Raw genomic sequence first — 14,977 nt, forward strand, 5'->3', positions numbered from 1 at the left:
TCACCTGGTCCGATTGTACGCGGATGCCCGAATCCCGATTAGAATGTGACCAGAGAAAAAAAACTCTGCGGTTTCACCAATCGTCGTGCATATTCAATCTAGTTCAACGCAGCCAATCATCTCCTTGCGTTTTGATTTTCCTAGCAACACGGTACAACAATATACGGCGGACGGCATAGCAACCAAGCCGGGCTCGGAGCGCTGGGGCAAAGGCGGTGTGCGGGTGGGGGGAAGAGCTAGTGGTCATCAGGGGGAGAGGGGGTGACTCTGGGGACAGGGAGTGGTTAGCGGAGGACAGGGACAGGGACAGGGACAGGTTACTGGTTAAAACCACCACAAGGTCTGGGAGAAGTGGGGAAGAGTTGGAGACTTGCCGGTCGGCGGGCAGTGTGGGGTCTAAAGATGGACCCTTGTCTTCGAAGGAAGTGAGAGGTGGTCTGGGCACTGGTCAGGGGGTGCAGGGCATTGAAAGCACAATGAGCTCCCCGCTGTCATCCTTAGGAAAGTTGAGGAAAGTTCCCCTAAATCTACCGCAGTTGCGGGGACACGGGTAAGTTCGGCTTTATTTCATTAAGCTTTTTTTGTGCTGTAACTGTACAACGTGACTTAAAAACAGAAAATGTTGGAAAATCTCAATAGTTCAGGAAGCATCTGTGGATGGAGACGACAGACGATAGTCAACGTTTCTGGGTTGCGATTCGCCCCCATTAACCCTGTTTTATTTTTCTCGTGACTCCAGTTAGCAGTGCAGCTACAGTGTGTAAGATTTAGTTACACTTCATAAACCGGGGACAGACCTGTATAGGCCCATTCTTTTACTTAAAGTAGGAAACTGCGAAGCTCTCTGTGCGTTGGCGTCACATGTAAGCCAACATGATCTTGCCTGTACAGGAAATGTGCAGTGATGCTCTCTGTTTTTGTCAAAGACTGTAACTTGAAACATGGCCACAACTTTAGTACTTTATGGTGCTCTCTATAAACTCAAAATCCATTTCCAAACCTTTCAAAATCTTAGTACTTTATAGACAATAAAGTAATTTTTAAAATATTGTCTTTGATGTACTGTAGGAAACATGGTAGCTAACTTTGGGAACACACACAAAAAATGCTGGTGAATACAACAGGCCAGGCAGCATCTATAGGAAGAGGTACAATCGATGGTTTGGGCCGAGACTGACAAAGGGTGTCGGCCCGAAACGTCATCTGTACCTCTTCCTATAGATGCTGCCTGGCCTGCTGCGTTCACCAGCATTTATTGTGTGTGTTGTTTGGATTTCCAGCATCTACAGATTTCCTCATGTTTGCGAGCTAATTTTGGGTCCTGTTTTACTGACAAATGGATAGGTATCAGCAGTACACCAAAAGGAACACTTCTACTTTTCTAATAATTTTGCACCTTGCTGCAAATCAGGAGCATTGGTTTTAAGACCCCTTGTAAAGGACACTACCTCTGATAGTTCGCTATGTCTATGTCACAGTGGACGTGTCAGTCTGGGTAACAGAGCCTAGTTCATCTAACACCATCTATTTAGTCAGCTCATCTTCAAGGAGGATGTATCAGAAAGCATCTTCCAACACCCAGAACATGCCCTCTTCTTATTGCTACCATCAGGACAGAGGTACAGAAGCCTGAAGGCACACACTCAATGATTCAGGAACAGCTTCTTCCCCTCTGCCACCTGAATTCTGAATAGACAATGAACACTACGTCACTACATTTTTATTTCTATATTTTTGTGCTACTTATTTAATTTAACTATTTAATATATGCAGTATATCCTTTCTGTTATTCACACTTTTGTTCTCTCTATTATCATACTGGTATTATACTGCTGCCACAAAGTCAACAAAATTCATGACGTATGCTGGTGATATTAAACCTGATTTTGATTCTTTGGATTGGAACCTTTAGACTTACAAGTGAGATTACTAACCACTGGGCTTTTAAACTACTTGTAACTAAAATACCAAAGTACCCTTCAATTTGCTTAATTGTTCAAGTCACGTGCATAAAAAAATAGAACTTGTGCTTGAAGCTTGGAGCAAAAGAAAAAGCTGGAAATCCAAAGCAGGGACAGTAAACCTTGGAAGGTTCAGCAAGTCAAGCAGCATCATTAGGGGGAGAAACAGAGAAGGTATTTCAGGTCATGGATCCCTCATCAGAATTGGAAATGTAAGTAACTAGGTTCCAGAGGGGCTGGGGGTAGAGATAACACAGATAGTGATGGTTTGCTTTAAAGATCATCAATAGGAAACAAAAAGGAAAAGAAATGTGTTGAAGGACCAGAAAGATAAAGAGAAAAGTGTGGTTACCTAAAAATGATAAATTCAATATTTAGTCCTAAGAGCTTCAATATACTTAGATGGAAGAAGATGGGAAATGGAATAGGATTTTTATTGTTACATGTATTGAGATACTGTGAAAGGCTTGTCTTACATACAGTTCATACAGATCAAATCATTACACAGTGCATTGAGGTAGGATGAGGTAAAACAATAACAATGCAAAATAAAGTGTAACAGGTAAACAGTAAGGTTCAAATCATAACAATGTAGATTGTGAGGCCAAGAGTCTATCTTATCATACTGATGATGGTTGCCGGTCATGTCCGACGATGACAGGAACCTTGTGTGAGAGCTTTTAAAGTGGAAAAGCCATTGCACTGGGGTACTTCCACTCTCTTCCCTCAAAGTCCGGGCCCAGTGGTACGAGCAGACGTCACAAACTGGGGTCTTCCTTGGTTACAGCAGATGACCATGATGTCTTCTGTACCTTATCATGTCCTTCACTCTCCACGGATTGTTGCAGAACCACCTTCCTGGCCGTTGGATCTCACTGTAGATCTCATCCTCCCAGTCCTCCAGAGCTGAGTTCACATGCTGGGACAGGCATGTCCCTAACTCATCGGGTTTGCCGCTGCTGGCTACCCTCACCTGGTTTAGTCCACCTGTCAAAGAGGTGTGGACACTGTCACATGCAAGTGGCTACTTGGAGCTACAGGTGAGAGTGGAGTGTCCAGTGGGGACCAAAGGTGAGTGAGCTGCCCTGGAACGGGCACAACAAGCCCCTTCACCAGAGGTGCTACCCCCTCCCTGGACAACCCCATACACCCCCCTATATTGTATTAGGGAACTATTTAATAACCTTATAACAGAGAGATAGAAGCTGTCCTTGAGCATGTCGATGTGAGCTTTCTGATGTTTGGATCTTTTGCCTGATGGAAGAGGGGAGAAGAGGGAATTTCCTGAGTGGGTGGGTTTATTGATTATACTGGCTGATGTACCGAGGCAGTAGGAAGGAAGGGCAGAAATGTAATCATTGTTGAAGTAATGTGGGAGGCCAAGTACGGAGGTCAAAATGGGAATGAAGCAGCCTGACAACTGGAAGCTCAGCATTGCACCGCAGACTGAATGGAGATGCTCAGCAAAATGGTCCACCATTTGTCTTTGACTTCTCCAGCATGGAGAATATTTTACCTTGGGCACCAAATGCAGGATATTACATTGGAAGGGGTCCAAGAAACCTGCTGTTTGGACTGGATAGGCTGTATGCTTGGCCAGGATCATGAAAGGAAGAAGTCAAAGGGCCAATATTCATCTGCAGGAGTATGGGAAATTACTGTGAAAAGGGAGTTGCAAGGTGGACGTGGAGTAGACCAGGAAGTTGTGGAGGAAAAAAGTCCCTTTGGAATGCTGAAAGGGAAAGTTAGGAGAGGATGTTTCTGGGAGGTGACAGAAATTTAGTAAGGTAACATGTTGAACATGGAGGCTGGTGGGGTAGGAAGTAGGAGAAAGGGAAACCATATCTGTTTTTGCATCTTCCATGGTTGCAGTTGATAGCATTCTCAACTGTGTCTCATTTCTTTCCAGTACTTCTGCTGTTCTGCCACTCCTTCCAGCCTGAACATCGATTGGGTTTTCCAAGACATCACCTTCCACCTTACGTGTTACCACATTCACTGGATCATACTCCATAATTTCTTACACTTCCAATAGGTTCCACCCTCAGGCGTCCAACATCTTTCTCTTAACACTCCAAAGGAATCGCTCCCTCTGTGACTTCCAGATTCACTTTTCCATTTCCGCCAGTCACTCTCTTCGTCATGGCACTTCCTCGTGCAATTGAGAGAGAGATACAGGACTTGCAATTTTACATCTTCCCTTCCAGTATCCAAGGTCTAAAACAGTCCTTAACTGAAAAGGTGATTCACTTGCCCTTCCTCCAATTTAATGTATTGCGCTTGGTGCTCACTATGTGATTGTGCCGATACTTGAAATACTAAATGTAGTTTGGACAACCTTTCTGTGGAATATCTCTGTAGGGTTGCAAGGAAATCCTTACCTTCCAGTTCCCTGCCATTTAATTGACTACTATAATCCCACTCTGACTTCCCCATTTTTACCATTTTTGATACCCTACATCACTCGTATAATGTTCAACACAGCACTTCTTCTGTCTCAGTATATTAAAACACTTGAAACTTGATATTAAATTGAACCATTTCAGATAATCATGCCATTTTACTCTTTTTTTCTCTTGTCTCCAGTGACTCATTTATAAAGTACTGAATTTCCTCTAATTTCTCCGATCTTCTCCCTTTCTGCATTTGACACTTGCATATTTTACTTGTCTAGTTTTGATGAAGAGTCCTTGAGCTGAACTGCCGATTCTGCTTTATTCCCCACTGACGCTGAGTGCTTTCATCATTTCTGTTTTTGCTTTGATGTGTCATTGTCTTGATCAATTTTGGTGTATTTTCCACAGCAGACGAGTAGCTTACTTTGAAGAGGATTCGTACACAGGTAAGACAAACCACCTTTCTTAAATAATTCCTAACACTAAACTATCAATTCAGTAAAGAGCAACAGCTGCTGAAAGTTCCCAGCGTCAAAACCTCCTGTGTCCCTGCAACATAACGTTATTCCTCGTTGGGTTCTGTCTGATGGCCACGGCACCTTTCAGTGTGGCAATGATCATGAACCATGAACCTTACAACTGCAACTGACTGCTGACTTAAAGTTAAGGCAGTGCATTCATTCCTGTAACTCTGACAGAAAAAATCCTCTCTGGCTATGCGTCATTCATGAAAGAAATGAAGGTCTTTTAGTTTGAGATACTTGTTCATTTGTTCATTATGTACCATGTCTTCCCATGACCATGATTGCTCTTGGCAAACTTTTCTACAGAAGTGGTTTGCTATTACCTTCTTCTGGACAGTGTCTTTACAAGATGGGTGACCACCATGTCCCCCCCGCCCAGCCATTATCAAAACTTTTGAGAGATTGTCTGCCTGGCGTCAGTGGTCGCATAACCAGGATGCGTGATATGCACCAGCTGCTCATACGACCATCCGCCACCTGCTCCCATGGCTTCATGTGACCCTGATCAGGGGGCTAAGCAAGAGCTACACCTTGCCCAAGGGTGACCTGCAGACTAGCTGAGGAAAGGAGCAGCTTATTACTCCTTTAGTAGAGATGTATCTCCACCCCACTGCCCAACACCATTGAGACACTGCACTGAGAAATTTCATCATGTGTGTATAGCTCTGACTTCTGTACGCAACAAACTGGAAGTTCAGTGATTTGTACACTGTGAACAATTTCATTGGAATGAGATGGGGAAAGGGTTGGTATGGCATTTCAGGAGACAGATGCAACAAGGAAATACTTAAGTACTAAAATGCACCCTTTTGGTGTGGTTTATGTACAGTTTCATCTTACTTTAACTTTGTATGCTCAGCTGCACGTAAATAACACCAAATGTCAGGCAGGCCAATGTCACTTCTCCCACTACATCTGCCACAAACCACACATTTGGAGCAGTTGGTGTTCCAGAATACTTAACACTGGTGACAATTGAAATTTACTTTTCTTTTTAATCTGTCTGTGACATGTGATAAATAGTCTTTTTAAAAATCTGTTAAGTGATATGCTTATGGGGTTAAATACAATGTCCTGCAGAGAAATTTGGCTTGTCCCATTGACCCTTACCAATCTTTATTAATGCACCATAGAAAGTATCCTATTTTGATGTGTTAAAGCTCAGTATAGCAACTGCTCTACCTGTGACCACAAGAATCTGCAGAGAGCTGTGGACAACGCTCAGCACACCATGGAAACAAGTTTCCCCTCCGTGGACCCTGTCAATACTTCTTACTACCTCATAAAACAGCCAACATAATCAAAGACCCCACTCACCCTGGTGTCGTGAGAAGTAGAAATGGTTAAGGCTGGCCAACAGAGCTCTGGTGAAGCTGTATAGGCCAACCCCCTATACAGTGGATACAGCAGATTACAGGAACATTGAACCCCAAGCATTGGACGATGGAGACAGGAGGTCATTAATGGCCTATACTCCACTGGGAGCTAAAGGCCCAAGAGAAGAGGAGACTCATCCTGGACATCCTCTCCTGTCCCTTCTTCCATCAAGCAGAAGATATAACAGCCTGAAAGGACATAGTACAAGGCTCAAGGCAGCTTCTACCATGCTGTTTGAGAGTATTGAATGGTTCTCTACTATGATAAGATTGACTCCTGACCTCACAATTTATCATGTACCTTATTGTTACCAGCACTGCACTTACTCTGTAGCTGGTGTACTTTGTACTGCATTCTGTTATTGTTGTACTTTGTACTACTTGAATGCACCATAACAAATTGATCTGTATGTTGTTTACTTGGGTTTTCAGAAGGCCCTTGACAAGGTGCTGCAATTGAGGTGGCTTAACAAGATGTAAGACCATGGTATAACAGGAAAGATAGCAGCATGGAGAGAAGATTGGCTGACTGGCAGGAGGCAGAGTGTCAGAATAAAGGGGGCTGTTCTGGTTGGCTACCCGTGACTAGTGGTGTTCCGCAGGGGCTGGTATTGGGACCACTTCTTTTACGTTATATGTCAATGATCTGGATGACGGAATTGATGGCTTTCTGCCAAGTTTGTAGACAATTCAATTATAGGTGGACGGGCAAGTAGTGTTGATGAAGCAGTGAGACTACAAAAGGACAAACAGTTTAGGAGAATGGGCAAAGAACTGCCAGATGGGAATATAGTGTCAGGAAGTGTATGGTCACACTCTGTGGTAGAAGAAATAAAAGCATAGACTTTTTTAAATGGAAAGAAAATTCAAAACTCTGAGGTGCAAAGAGACTTGGGAGTCCTTGTACAGGGTTCCCTGAAGGTTAATTTGCAGGTTAAGTTTTCAGTGAGGAAGGCAAATGTAACATTAGCATTCATTTTGAGAGGATTAGAATATAAAAACAAACACGTGATGTTAAGGTTCTATCTGGCACTATTGATGCCTCACTTGGAGTATTGTGAGTAGTTTTGAGCCTGTTATTGAAGAAAGAGAGGGTTCAAAGGAGGTTCACGAGAATGATTCCAGGATTGAAGAGCTTGTCATATGAGGAGCATTTGATGTCTTTGGGCCTGTACTCACTGGAATTAAGGGGATGAGGGGAATGGAGGGGTATGGGGAGAAGGCGTGAGATTGGGGCTGAAAGGGAAATGGATCAGCCCTGATGAAATTGTGGAGCAGACTTGATGGGCCAAATGGCCTAATTCTGCTCCTATATCTTATGGTCTTAAGGTCTTAGAGTAAAACCAAACCTTCATCAAATCCTAAATGGTGAACTGACGGCTGTCCCAGGTTGGTCATGTTCATTACCTGATATTTTCGTAGCCAAATGTTATTTACCATTTATCAATCCGGACTTGAATGTTGTCCAGATTTTGCTGCACATATGTGTGACCTGTTTCACTTGTTAACCAGGTGAAATGAAACTTAATATTGCACAATGATCAGGAAAACTCCTTTGCTTGTGACATTATGATGGAAAGTTCGCCAGTCTTCAGCCAGTTAAATTCATTCAATATGATATTAAGAAATGGCCAAATTCACTGAGATGAGCAAATTCGTAAATCCCAATAAATAAAATAATCAGATTCAGGTTTAATATCAATGGCATATCTCGTGAAATTTGTTGTCTCTGCAGCAACAGTACACAATAATAAAGAAAAAATCCAGAAAAAACAGTGAATTACAGTATACTATATACATAGTTAATTTAACCAAGTGGTGCAAAAATAAAATATAAAAGTACTGAGGCAGTATTCGTGGGTTCAATGTCCATTCAGAAATTGGATGGCAGAGGGGAAGAAGCCATTCCTGAATTGTTTAGTGTGTGTCTTCAGGCTCCTGTACTTCCTTCCTGATGGTAGCAATGAGAAGAGGGCTTGTCCTTGGTGATGGTGTCCTTAATAATGGACGCTGCCTTTATGAGGCACCGCTCCTTGAAGATATCCTGGATACTGTGGAGGCTAGTGCCCATGATGGAGCTGACTAAGTTTACGAGTTTATACAGCTTATTTCGAGTAAAACCATGAGGAAATAGGGCCTCTTGACCTATAGTGTCTGGGCTAGCCATCAAGCACTTGCCTACAGAATCCCATTTCCCAGCACATGTTGCATTGTGGCTTTCTATATCACGGTATTTCAACTGCATCAAACAGTGAATATCTGTGAATACTGTCTGAGCACTTGCTCTACCTTCAGGGTACACTTGCTCTACCCTTCAGGGTATGAGCTCCAGATCTCAACCACTCTTTGGTCGATGAAAATGTTCCTCGATGTCTTCTACTACTTTACATATGTCCCTTGGTCTTGGCCACCTGGTAAGGGAAAATGTTTATCACAACCTGTCTTTTCAATGCCCCTCATAATTTTGCATACTCCAACCAGATCAACTCCTCAACTTTGTCTCGTCCAAAAGAATATAACCAAACCTACATAGTCTTCCTCATAATTCAAGTGCTACATCCCACCCAGCATTTTTGTGAATCTCTTCTGCAACCCCTGTAATGCAATTACATCCTTCCTATAGTGTGGCAATCAATCCTGCGCAGAGAAGTCTAGTTGTGGCACAACTTGCAGTTGCACAATGACCTTCCTAATCTGTAGCTAATAAAATCAAGTATGCCAAGTGTCTTGGTATGTCACCAAGGACTCTTATAAATTTATATAGATGTACAATGGTGGGCATTCTGACTGGGTGCATCACAGCCCTCTATGAAACCTCCAATGCAAGGATTGCAGGAAGCTGCAGCGATTTGTAGATTCAGCCAGCATTATCGTGGGTGCAGCCCACACTCCACCATTGAGGACATCTTCAAGGGGTGGTATCTCAAGAAGGCAACACCCATCACTATCCAGGGACACACCCTCTCCTTGTCACTACCATCAAGGAAGAGATACAGAAGTCTGAAGACCCATACGCAAAAATTTAGTAACAGCTTCTTCCCCTCCATCATCAGATGTCCAAATGGGCCATGAACCCATGAATATACATTTATTTATCTATTTTCCTAATATATAGACTTTTATGTCTTTGCACAGTACTACAGCCTTAAAACACCAAAGTTCATGCTATATGTCAATGATAATAAATCTGAATTTTATTCTGCATTTAGGAATCCTTTGACATATACACATATATCTTGTTCTTTAGTACTTCCTAAGTTCTTACCGTTCATTGTCTATGCCCTAGCTTTATTTGTCCTTACATGTAATACTTGCCCCGAAGAAGGGTCTTGGTCTGAAACCTCGACTGTTTATTCATTTCCTTTGATGCTGCCTGACCTGCTGAATTCCTCCAGTATTTTGTGTGTGTTGCTGTATAATGCTTCACATTTTTTGGACAAAATTCATCTACTACTCTTTGTCCATTCAACCAGCTGTTCAACCTGATTTTGTAACCAAAGGCTAGTCTTCTCACCTCCCGCAACATCACCAATGCTCATGCCATCTGTGAACTTCGTAATCAATGTATGCAATAAAGAGCAATGCTTCCCTGTTGTACACAGCCTCCCAACCTCAAAAATAACCTTCAACCACAACCTATTCCCTCCTGTCACTAAACAATTGTCAAATAATCTTCGATTCCATGGCTCTTAACTTTTCAACAAGTACTGTCTCTCATGTATTGTAAGATATTGTCAAAGGCTTTACTGAAGTCCAAGTAGATCTTGTGAACTAGATTACCCTCATTGGCACACTTTACCACCTCTGAAGAAAAGATAATCAATGCTGTTAACATAGTGAGTAAGTTTGCTGATGGTGTAATAGAGAATGATAAATGTTATATAAGATTATAACAAGACCTAGATAAACTGAAGAAGTGGGCCAAGAAGTGGCAGGTAAAAGATGGACAATGCAAATTTTATTTTATTTTATTTAGAGATACAGCGAGGACCAGGCCCTTTTATCCTTTCGAGTCAATGAAGTTAAATCACAGCAGGACTTGCATAGTAAATGGTATGCCCTGGACTGTGGTGCAGAGCAGAGGGATCTAGGGGGAAAGTGGCAAAACAGATAAACAAGGTGGTAAAGAAGGCATTTGGCACATTTGCCTTCAATGGTCAGGGCATTGGGTACAGGAGTTCTGATGTCATGTTGCAACTGTACAATTCATTGATGAGATCACACTTTATTGTGCATAGTTCTGGTTATGTACTATGAGAAAGATACCATTACACTGGAAAAGGTGCAAAAAAATTCACAAGGATGTTATCTATCCAAAAGGCTGGGATTCTCTTTATTGGATTGCAGAAGACAATGGGGATAATCTTATAAAATTATGTAAAATTATGAGGGTTGTAGATAAGATAGATGGTCAGTCTTCTTCATAGCAAAGGGGAGTCTAAAACTAGAAGGCATAGGTTTAAGGTAAGAGGGGAAAGATTCAAAGCAGACCTGAAGGGCACATTTTCATACAGATGTTAGTTACATAGAATGAGCTGCCAGAGGAATTGGTGGAGGTGAGGATGATTACAATGTTTAAAAGATATTTGGATAGGTAAATGGATAGAAAAGGTTTAGAGCAGAGGCTCCCAACATCTTTATTCCATAGATCCCTTTGGCAGTCTGATGAAGCCTATGCACCCTTCTCAGAATAATGTATTTAAATATATAAACTAGGACTACAAAAGAAACCAACTATATTGAAATATTTATCAAAATATCAAAAAAACAAAATGTGATATAGTATATACAGTGGCATGCAGAAGTTTGGGCACCCTGTTCAAAATTTCTGTTACTGTGAATAGCTAAGTGAGTAAAAGATGAACTGATTTCCAAAAGGCATAAAGTTAAAGATGACACATTTCTTTAATATTTTAAGCAAGAAAACTTTTTTATTTCCACCTTTTACAGTTTCAAAATAACAAAAAAGGAAAAGGGCCCGAAGCAAAAGTTTGGGCATCCCGCATGGCAGTACTTAGTAACACCCCCTTTAGCAAATATCACAGCTTGTAAACGCTTTTTGTAGCCAGCTAAGAGTCTTTCAATTCTTGTTTGGGGGATTTTTGCCCATTCTTCCTTGCAAAATGGCTTCTAGATCTGTGAGATTCTTGGGCCGTCTTGCATGCACTGGCCTTTTGAGGTCTATCCACAGATTCTCGATGATGTTTGGGTCAGGGGACGGTGAGGGCCATAGCAAAACCTTCAGCTTGTGGCTCTTGAGGTAGTTCATTCTGGATTTTGAGGTGTATTTAGGATCATTATCCCGTTGTAGAAGCCATCCTCTTTTCATCTTTGGCTTTTTTACAGACGGTGTGATGTTTGCTTCCAGAATTTGCTGGTATTTAATTGAATTCATTCTTCCCTCTACCAATAAATGTTCCCCGTGCCACTGGCTGCAACACAAGCCCAAAGCATGATCGATCCACCCCTGTGCTTAACATTTGGAGAGGGGTTCTTTTCATGAAACTCTGCACTCTTTTTTCTCCAAGCATACCTTTGCTCATTGTGGCCAAAAAGTTCTATTCAAAAGGTTCAAAGGAACACCTAAACAAGCCTGATGCATTTTGGAAACAAGTCCTGTGGACTGATGAAGTTAAAATAGAAATAGATGTAAATTTATTCTCATCCAAGTTCACTGACCCCCTGGAATCTATCCAGGTTAACTTATCCTGGTTTAGAGGTACATTGGGCCAAACGTAAATGGGACCAGCCTGGATAGACATTTTGGGTGAGCATGGGTGGGTTGTATGAAGCCCTGTATTTGTACTGTATGCCTCTACGTCTATGACTCTAGTCAGACAGAGCTTTCTGTTAACAAAGCAATGCTGAACATCCTTAATCCTATCTCACCAAGTGAAAATTAATCCTGTCTCAGAACCTTTACCAATAGTTTCCTTCCCACCAACATTAGTTGCACAAGTCTGTAATTGCCTGTCTTACCCTTTCTGCCCAACCTGAATAAAGTTATTACATTCACCAGTCTTCTGGCACTAACAGAGATTTGAAAATATCTTTTATAGCCCCGAAAATTTCCTCACTTGCCCTCCATAGCCTTATCAGGTTAGGAATTTATTCACCTCTAAACCACTGATACCACCTCCTTTTCAATAAGAATTTGTTCTAGAATTCTGTCATCCCCCTCCTAAAATTCTCCACCCTCTATGTTCTAATGCATAGTAAAAGCAGGTACAAAGTATGTATGGCTTATGCCCTCTTACTGTGTGGACAGTTTCTACTTTCGCCCTTAATGGACCTTACCCTTTAAATGGTTCCCCTCCTGCTTCTAATATACCTCCAAAGTCCTTTGAGATTTTTCTTAGTTTTGCCCACCATTGCCATTTCACATTCCTCTTTCTTCTCCAATTAAAAAAATAGTTCCTCGACATTCTATAGTCTTGCAAGGCTCTCTATTTTCAATTCACTAAACCTGCTACAAGCTACTTTTTTTTTTACAATTGGCATTCCTCATCCTTATCTATGTCTTTAGCTGGGCTATTCCAGTGGTTCCCCGTCGTATCCCACGATGACAAGAAACCTGAGCGGGAGTGTTTTTAAAGTGGGAAAGCTTTTGCACTGGGGCAGTTCTGTTCATTCAATCTCGGCAGTCCAGTCCAGTGGTACGAACAAGCGTCACACTGGGGTCTTCACTGTTTGGGGATGGGTAAGAAGGAAGGAAATTGATAGATGAGGACAGTAGGAGAAACAGAAAGAGGAGGAGACATGGGGGGCGGGGAGGAATATTGTTTATTGGAAGCAGAAATTGGGTACCCTACAACCTGATATCATGAATATTGATTTCTCCCCACCTGCCTATTACTTCTCCCTGGGTCCCCATCTGCTCCTATTGTCCATTTCCTCTCTTTCTTCTCCAGCCCTTGACATTTCCCTCCCACCTGAAGAAGGATCTCTGCCTGAAAAGTCGACCGTTATTCATTTCCATGGATGTTGTCTAATTTTACAACCTTCAGCAACTTACTTTGATCCTGTGCAGTAGCACCCCATACCAGACAGTGATGCAATCAATCAGAATGCTCTCCAAGGTACATCTGCAGAAGTTTTCGAGTTTTAAATGGATTTTTCTGATTGCAATTGCAATTGCTCACCAACCAATAGCACCTACATAATGCAATAGTGGTCCCTAATCCATAAATGGATATATAATCAATCTGTATCATGGAACTTATAGCAGAACTAACTACTGTATATGCACACTTGTGACAGAGGGAAAATCATTAGTGAAGCAGCTGAAAATGGTTAAGCTTAGAACTCAGTTAGAGGAGTACTTAAAACAGTCAGTTCCATCATGGGTACTAGCCTCCATAGTATCCAAGACATCTTCAAGGAGCAGTGCTTCTGGAAGGTGGCGTTCAACATTAAGGACCCCCACCACCCAGGACGTGCCCCTTTCCATTGTTACCGTCAGGAAGGAGGTAAGAAAGCCTAAAAGGACACTCTCAGGAGCAGCCATCCGATTTCTGAATGGGCATTGAATCCATAAACAATACCTTACTACTTTTAAAATTTTATTTTGTTTTTTCACTGCTTATTTTAACTTAACTATTTAATATACATATATAATTACTGTCATTAAGATTTTTCTGCATTTATCATGTATTGCATTGTACTGCTGCTGCAAAGATAATGAATTTCACAATATATGCTGGTTTCATTAAACCTGACTGTGATTCTGAAATCTGTGCTTTGAAGGCAACTGCAGTCTTCTCAGTCCTGAAGAACAGTCTTGGTCCAAAATGTCAACTTTCTTCAGTCGATGCTGCCTGGCCTGCTGCATTCCTCCAGCATTTTGTCTGTGTCTCTTCAGCTATAACATGACTTTCTATGACACCACATTGCTTAGGATAGTAACTATCGTATTACCATCCGATTCCTAAATAGACATTTTTTAGATTATGAGGACACGCGGTCCTCTTTTATTGTCATTTAGTAATGCATGCATTAAGAAATGATACAATGTTTTTCCAGAATGATATCACAGAAACACATGACAAACCGACTGAAAAACTGACAAAAACCACATAATTATAGCATATAGTTACAACAGTGCAAAGCAATACCGTAATTTGATAAAGAACAGACCATGGCACGGTAAAAAGTCTCAAAGTCTCTGGAAAGTCCCATCACCTCACGCAGACGGTGAACCTCCAGCGCCGCAAACTTGCCGATGCAGCATCCTGGAAGCATCCGACCACAGTCCGAGTCCGTCCGAAAACTCCGAGCCTCCGACCAGCTCGCCTACACCGAGCACCACCTCTGCGGAGCTCTTCGACCCCGGCCCCGGCAACAGGTAATAGGCAAAGCCGAGGATTTGGGGCCTTCCCCTCCGGAGATTCTCAATCGCATATTAACAGCGGCAGTGAAACAGCCATTTCAGAAGTTTCGCAAGGTGTTCCTCCGTGCTTCTCACAGCTGTCTCCATCAAATCAGGATTGTGCACGGCCCCCTAGTTAATACACACAATATCATTCGGAACGGCCGCTCGCGCTGAGTCGCGCCATCATCTTCTCCTCCCTCCTTCGCTGAACCCGTAAACACTACTTCACTTTTAAAAAACTTATTATTTCTGCTCTTTGCATGATTTTTAATCTATTCAATATACATATACTGTGACTGATCGATTGATTTATTATTTGCTTATTTTTCTTCTTCTATATCATGTATTG

General features: G+C 42.0%; 1 protein-coding gene across 8 annotated transcripts in view; it reads left to right on the top strand.

Annotated features, from left to right (window-relative positions):
- Positions 1–280: 280 nt before the first annotated feature.
- Positions 281–14,977, top strand: part of ubxn11 (UBX domain protein 11) — an 86,282-nt gene continuing 71,585 nt past the window's right edge. For 5 of the 8 annotated variants that reach the window (XR_011883661.1, XR_011883660.1, XR_011883662.1 and 2 more), the window contains exons 1-2: positions 281–550; positions 4,766–4,803. Coding sequence is in view for 4 of the 8 variants with exons in the window: in XM_072247398.1 (XP_072103499.1) it covers positions 477–550; positions 4,766–4,803 (112 nt within the window). In the remaining 4 variants the exon portion in view is untranslated. The remainder of the gene's footprint in view (positions 551–4,765; positions 4,804–14,977) is intronic. The other 3 variants (XM_072247399.1, XM_072247401.1, XM_072247402.1) reach the window with 2 other exon arrangements.

The sequence above is a fragment of the Mobula birostris genome, chromosome 30 (assembly GCF_030028105.1).
Source record: "Mobula birostris isolate sMobBir1 chromosome 30, sMobBir1.hap1, whole genome shotgun sequence".
Lineage (NCBI taxonomy): Eukaryota > Metazoa > Chordata > Chondrichthyes > Myliobatiformes > Myliobatidae > Mobula > Mobula birostris.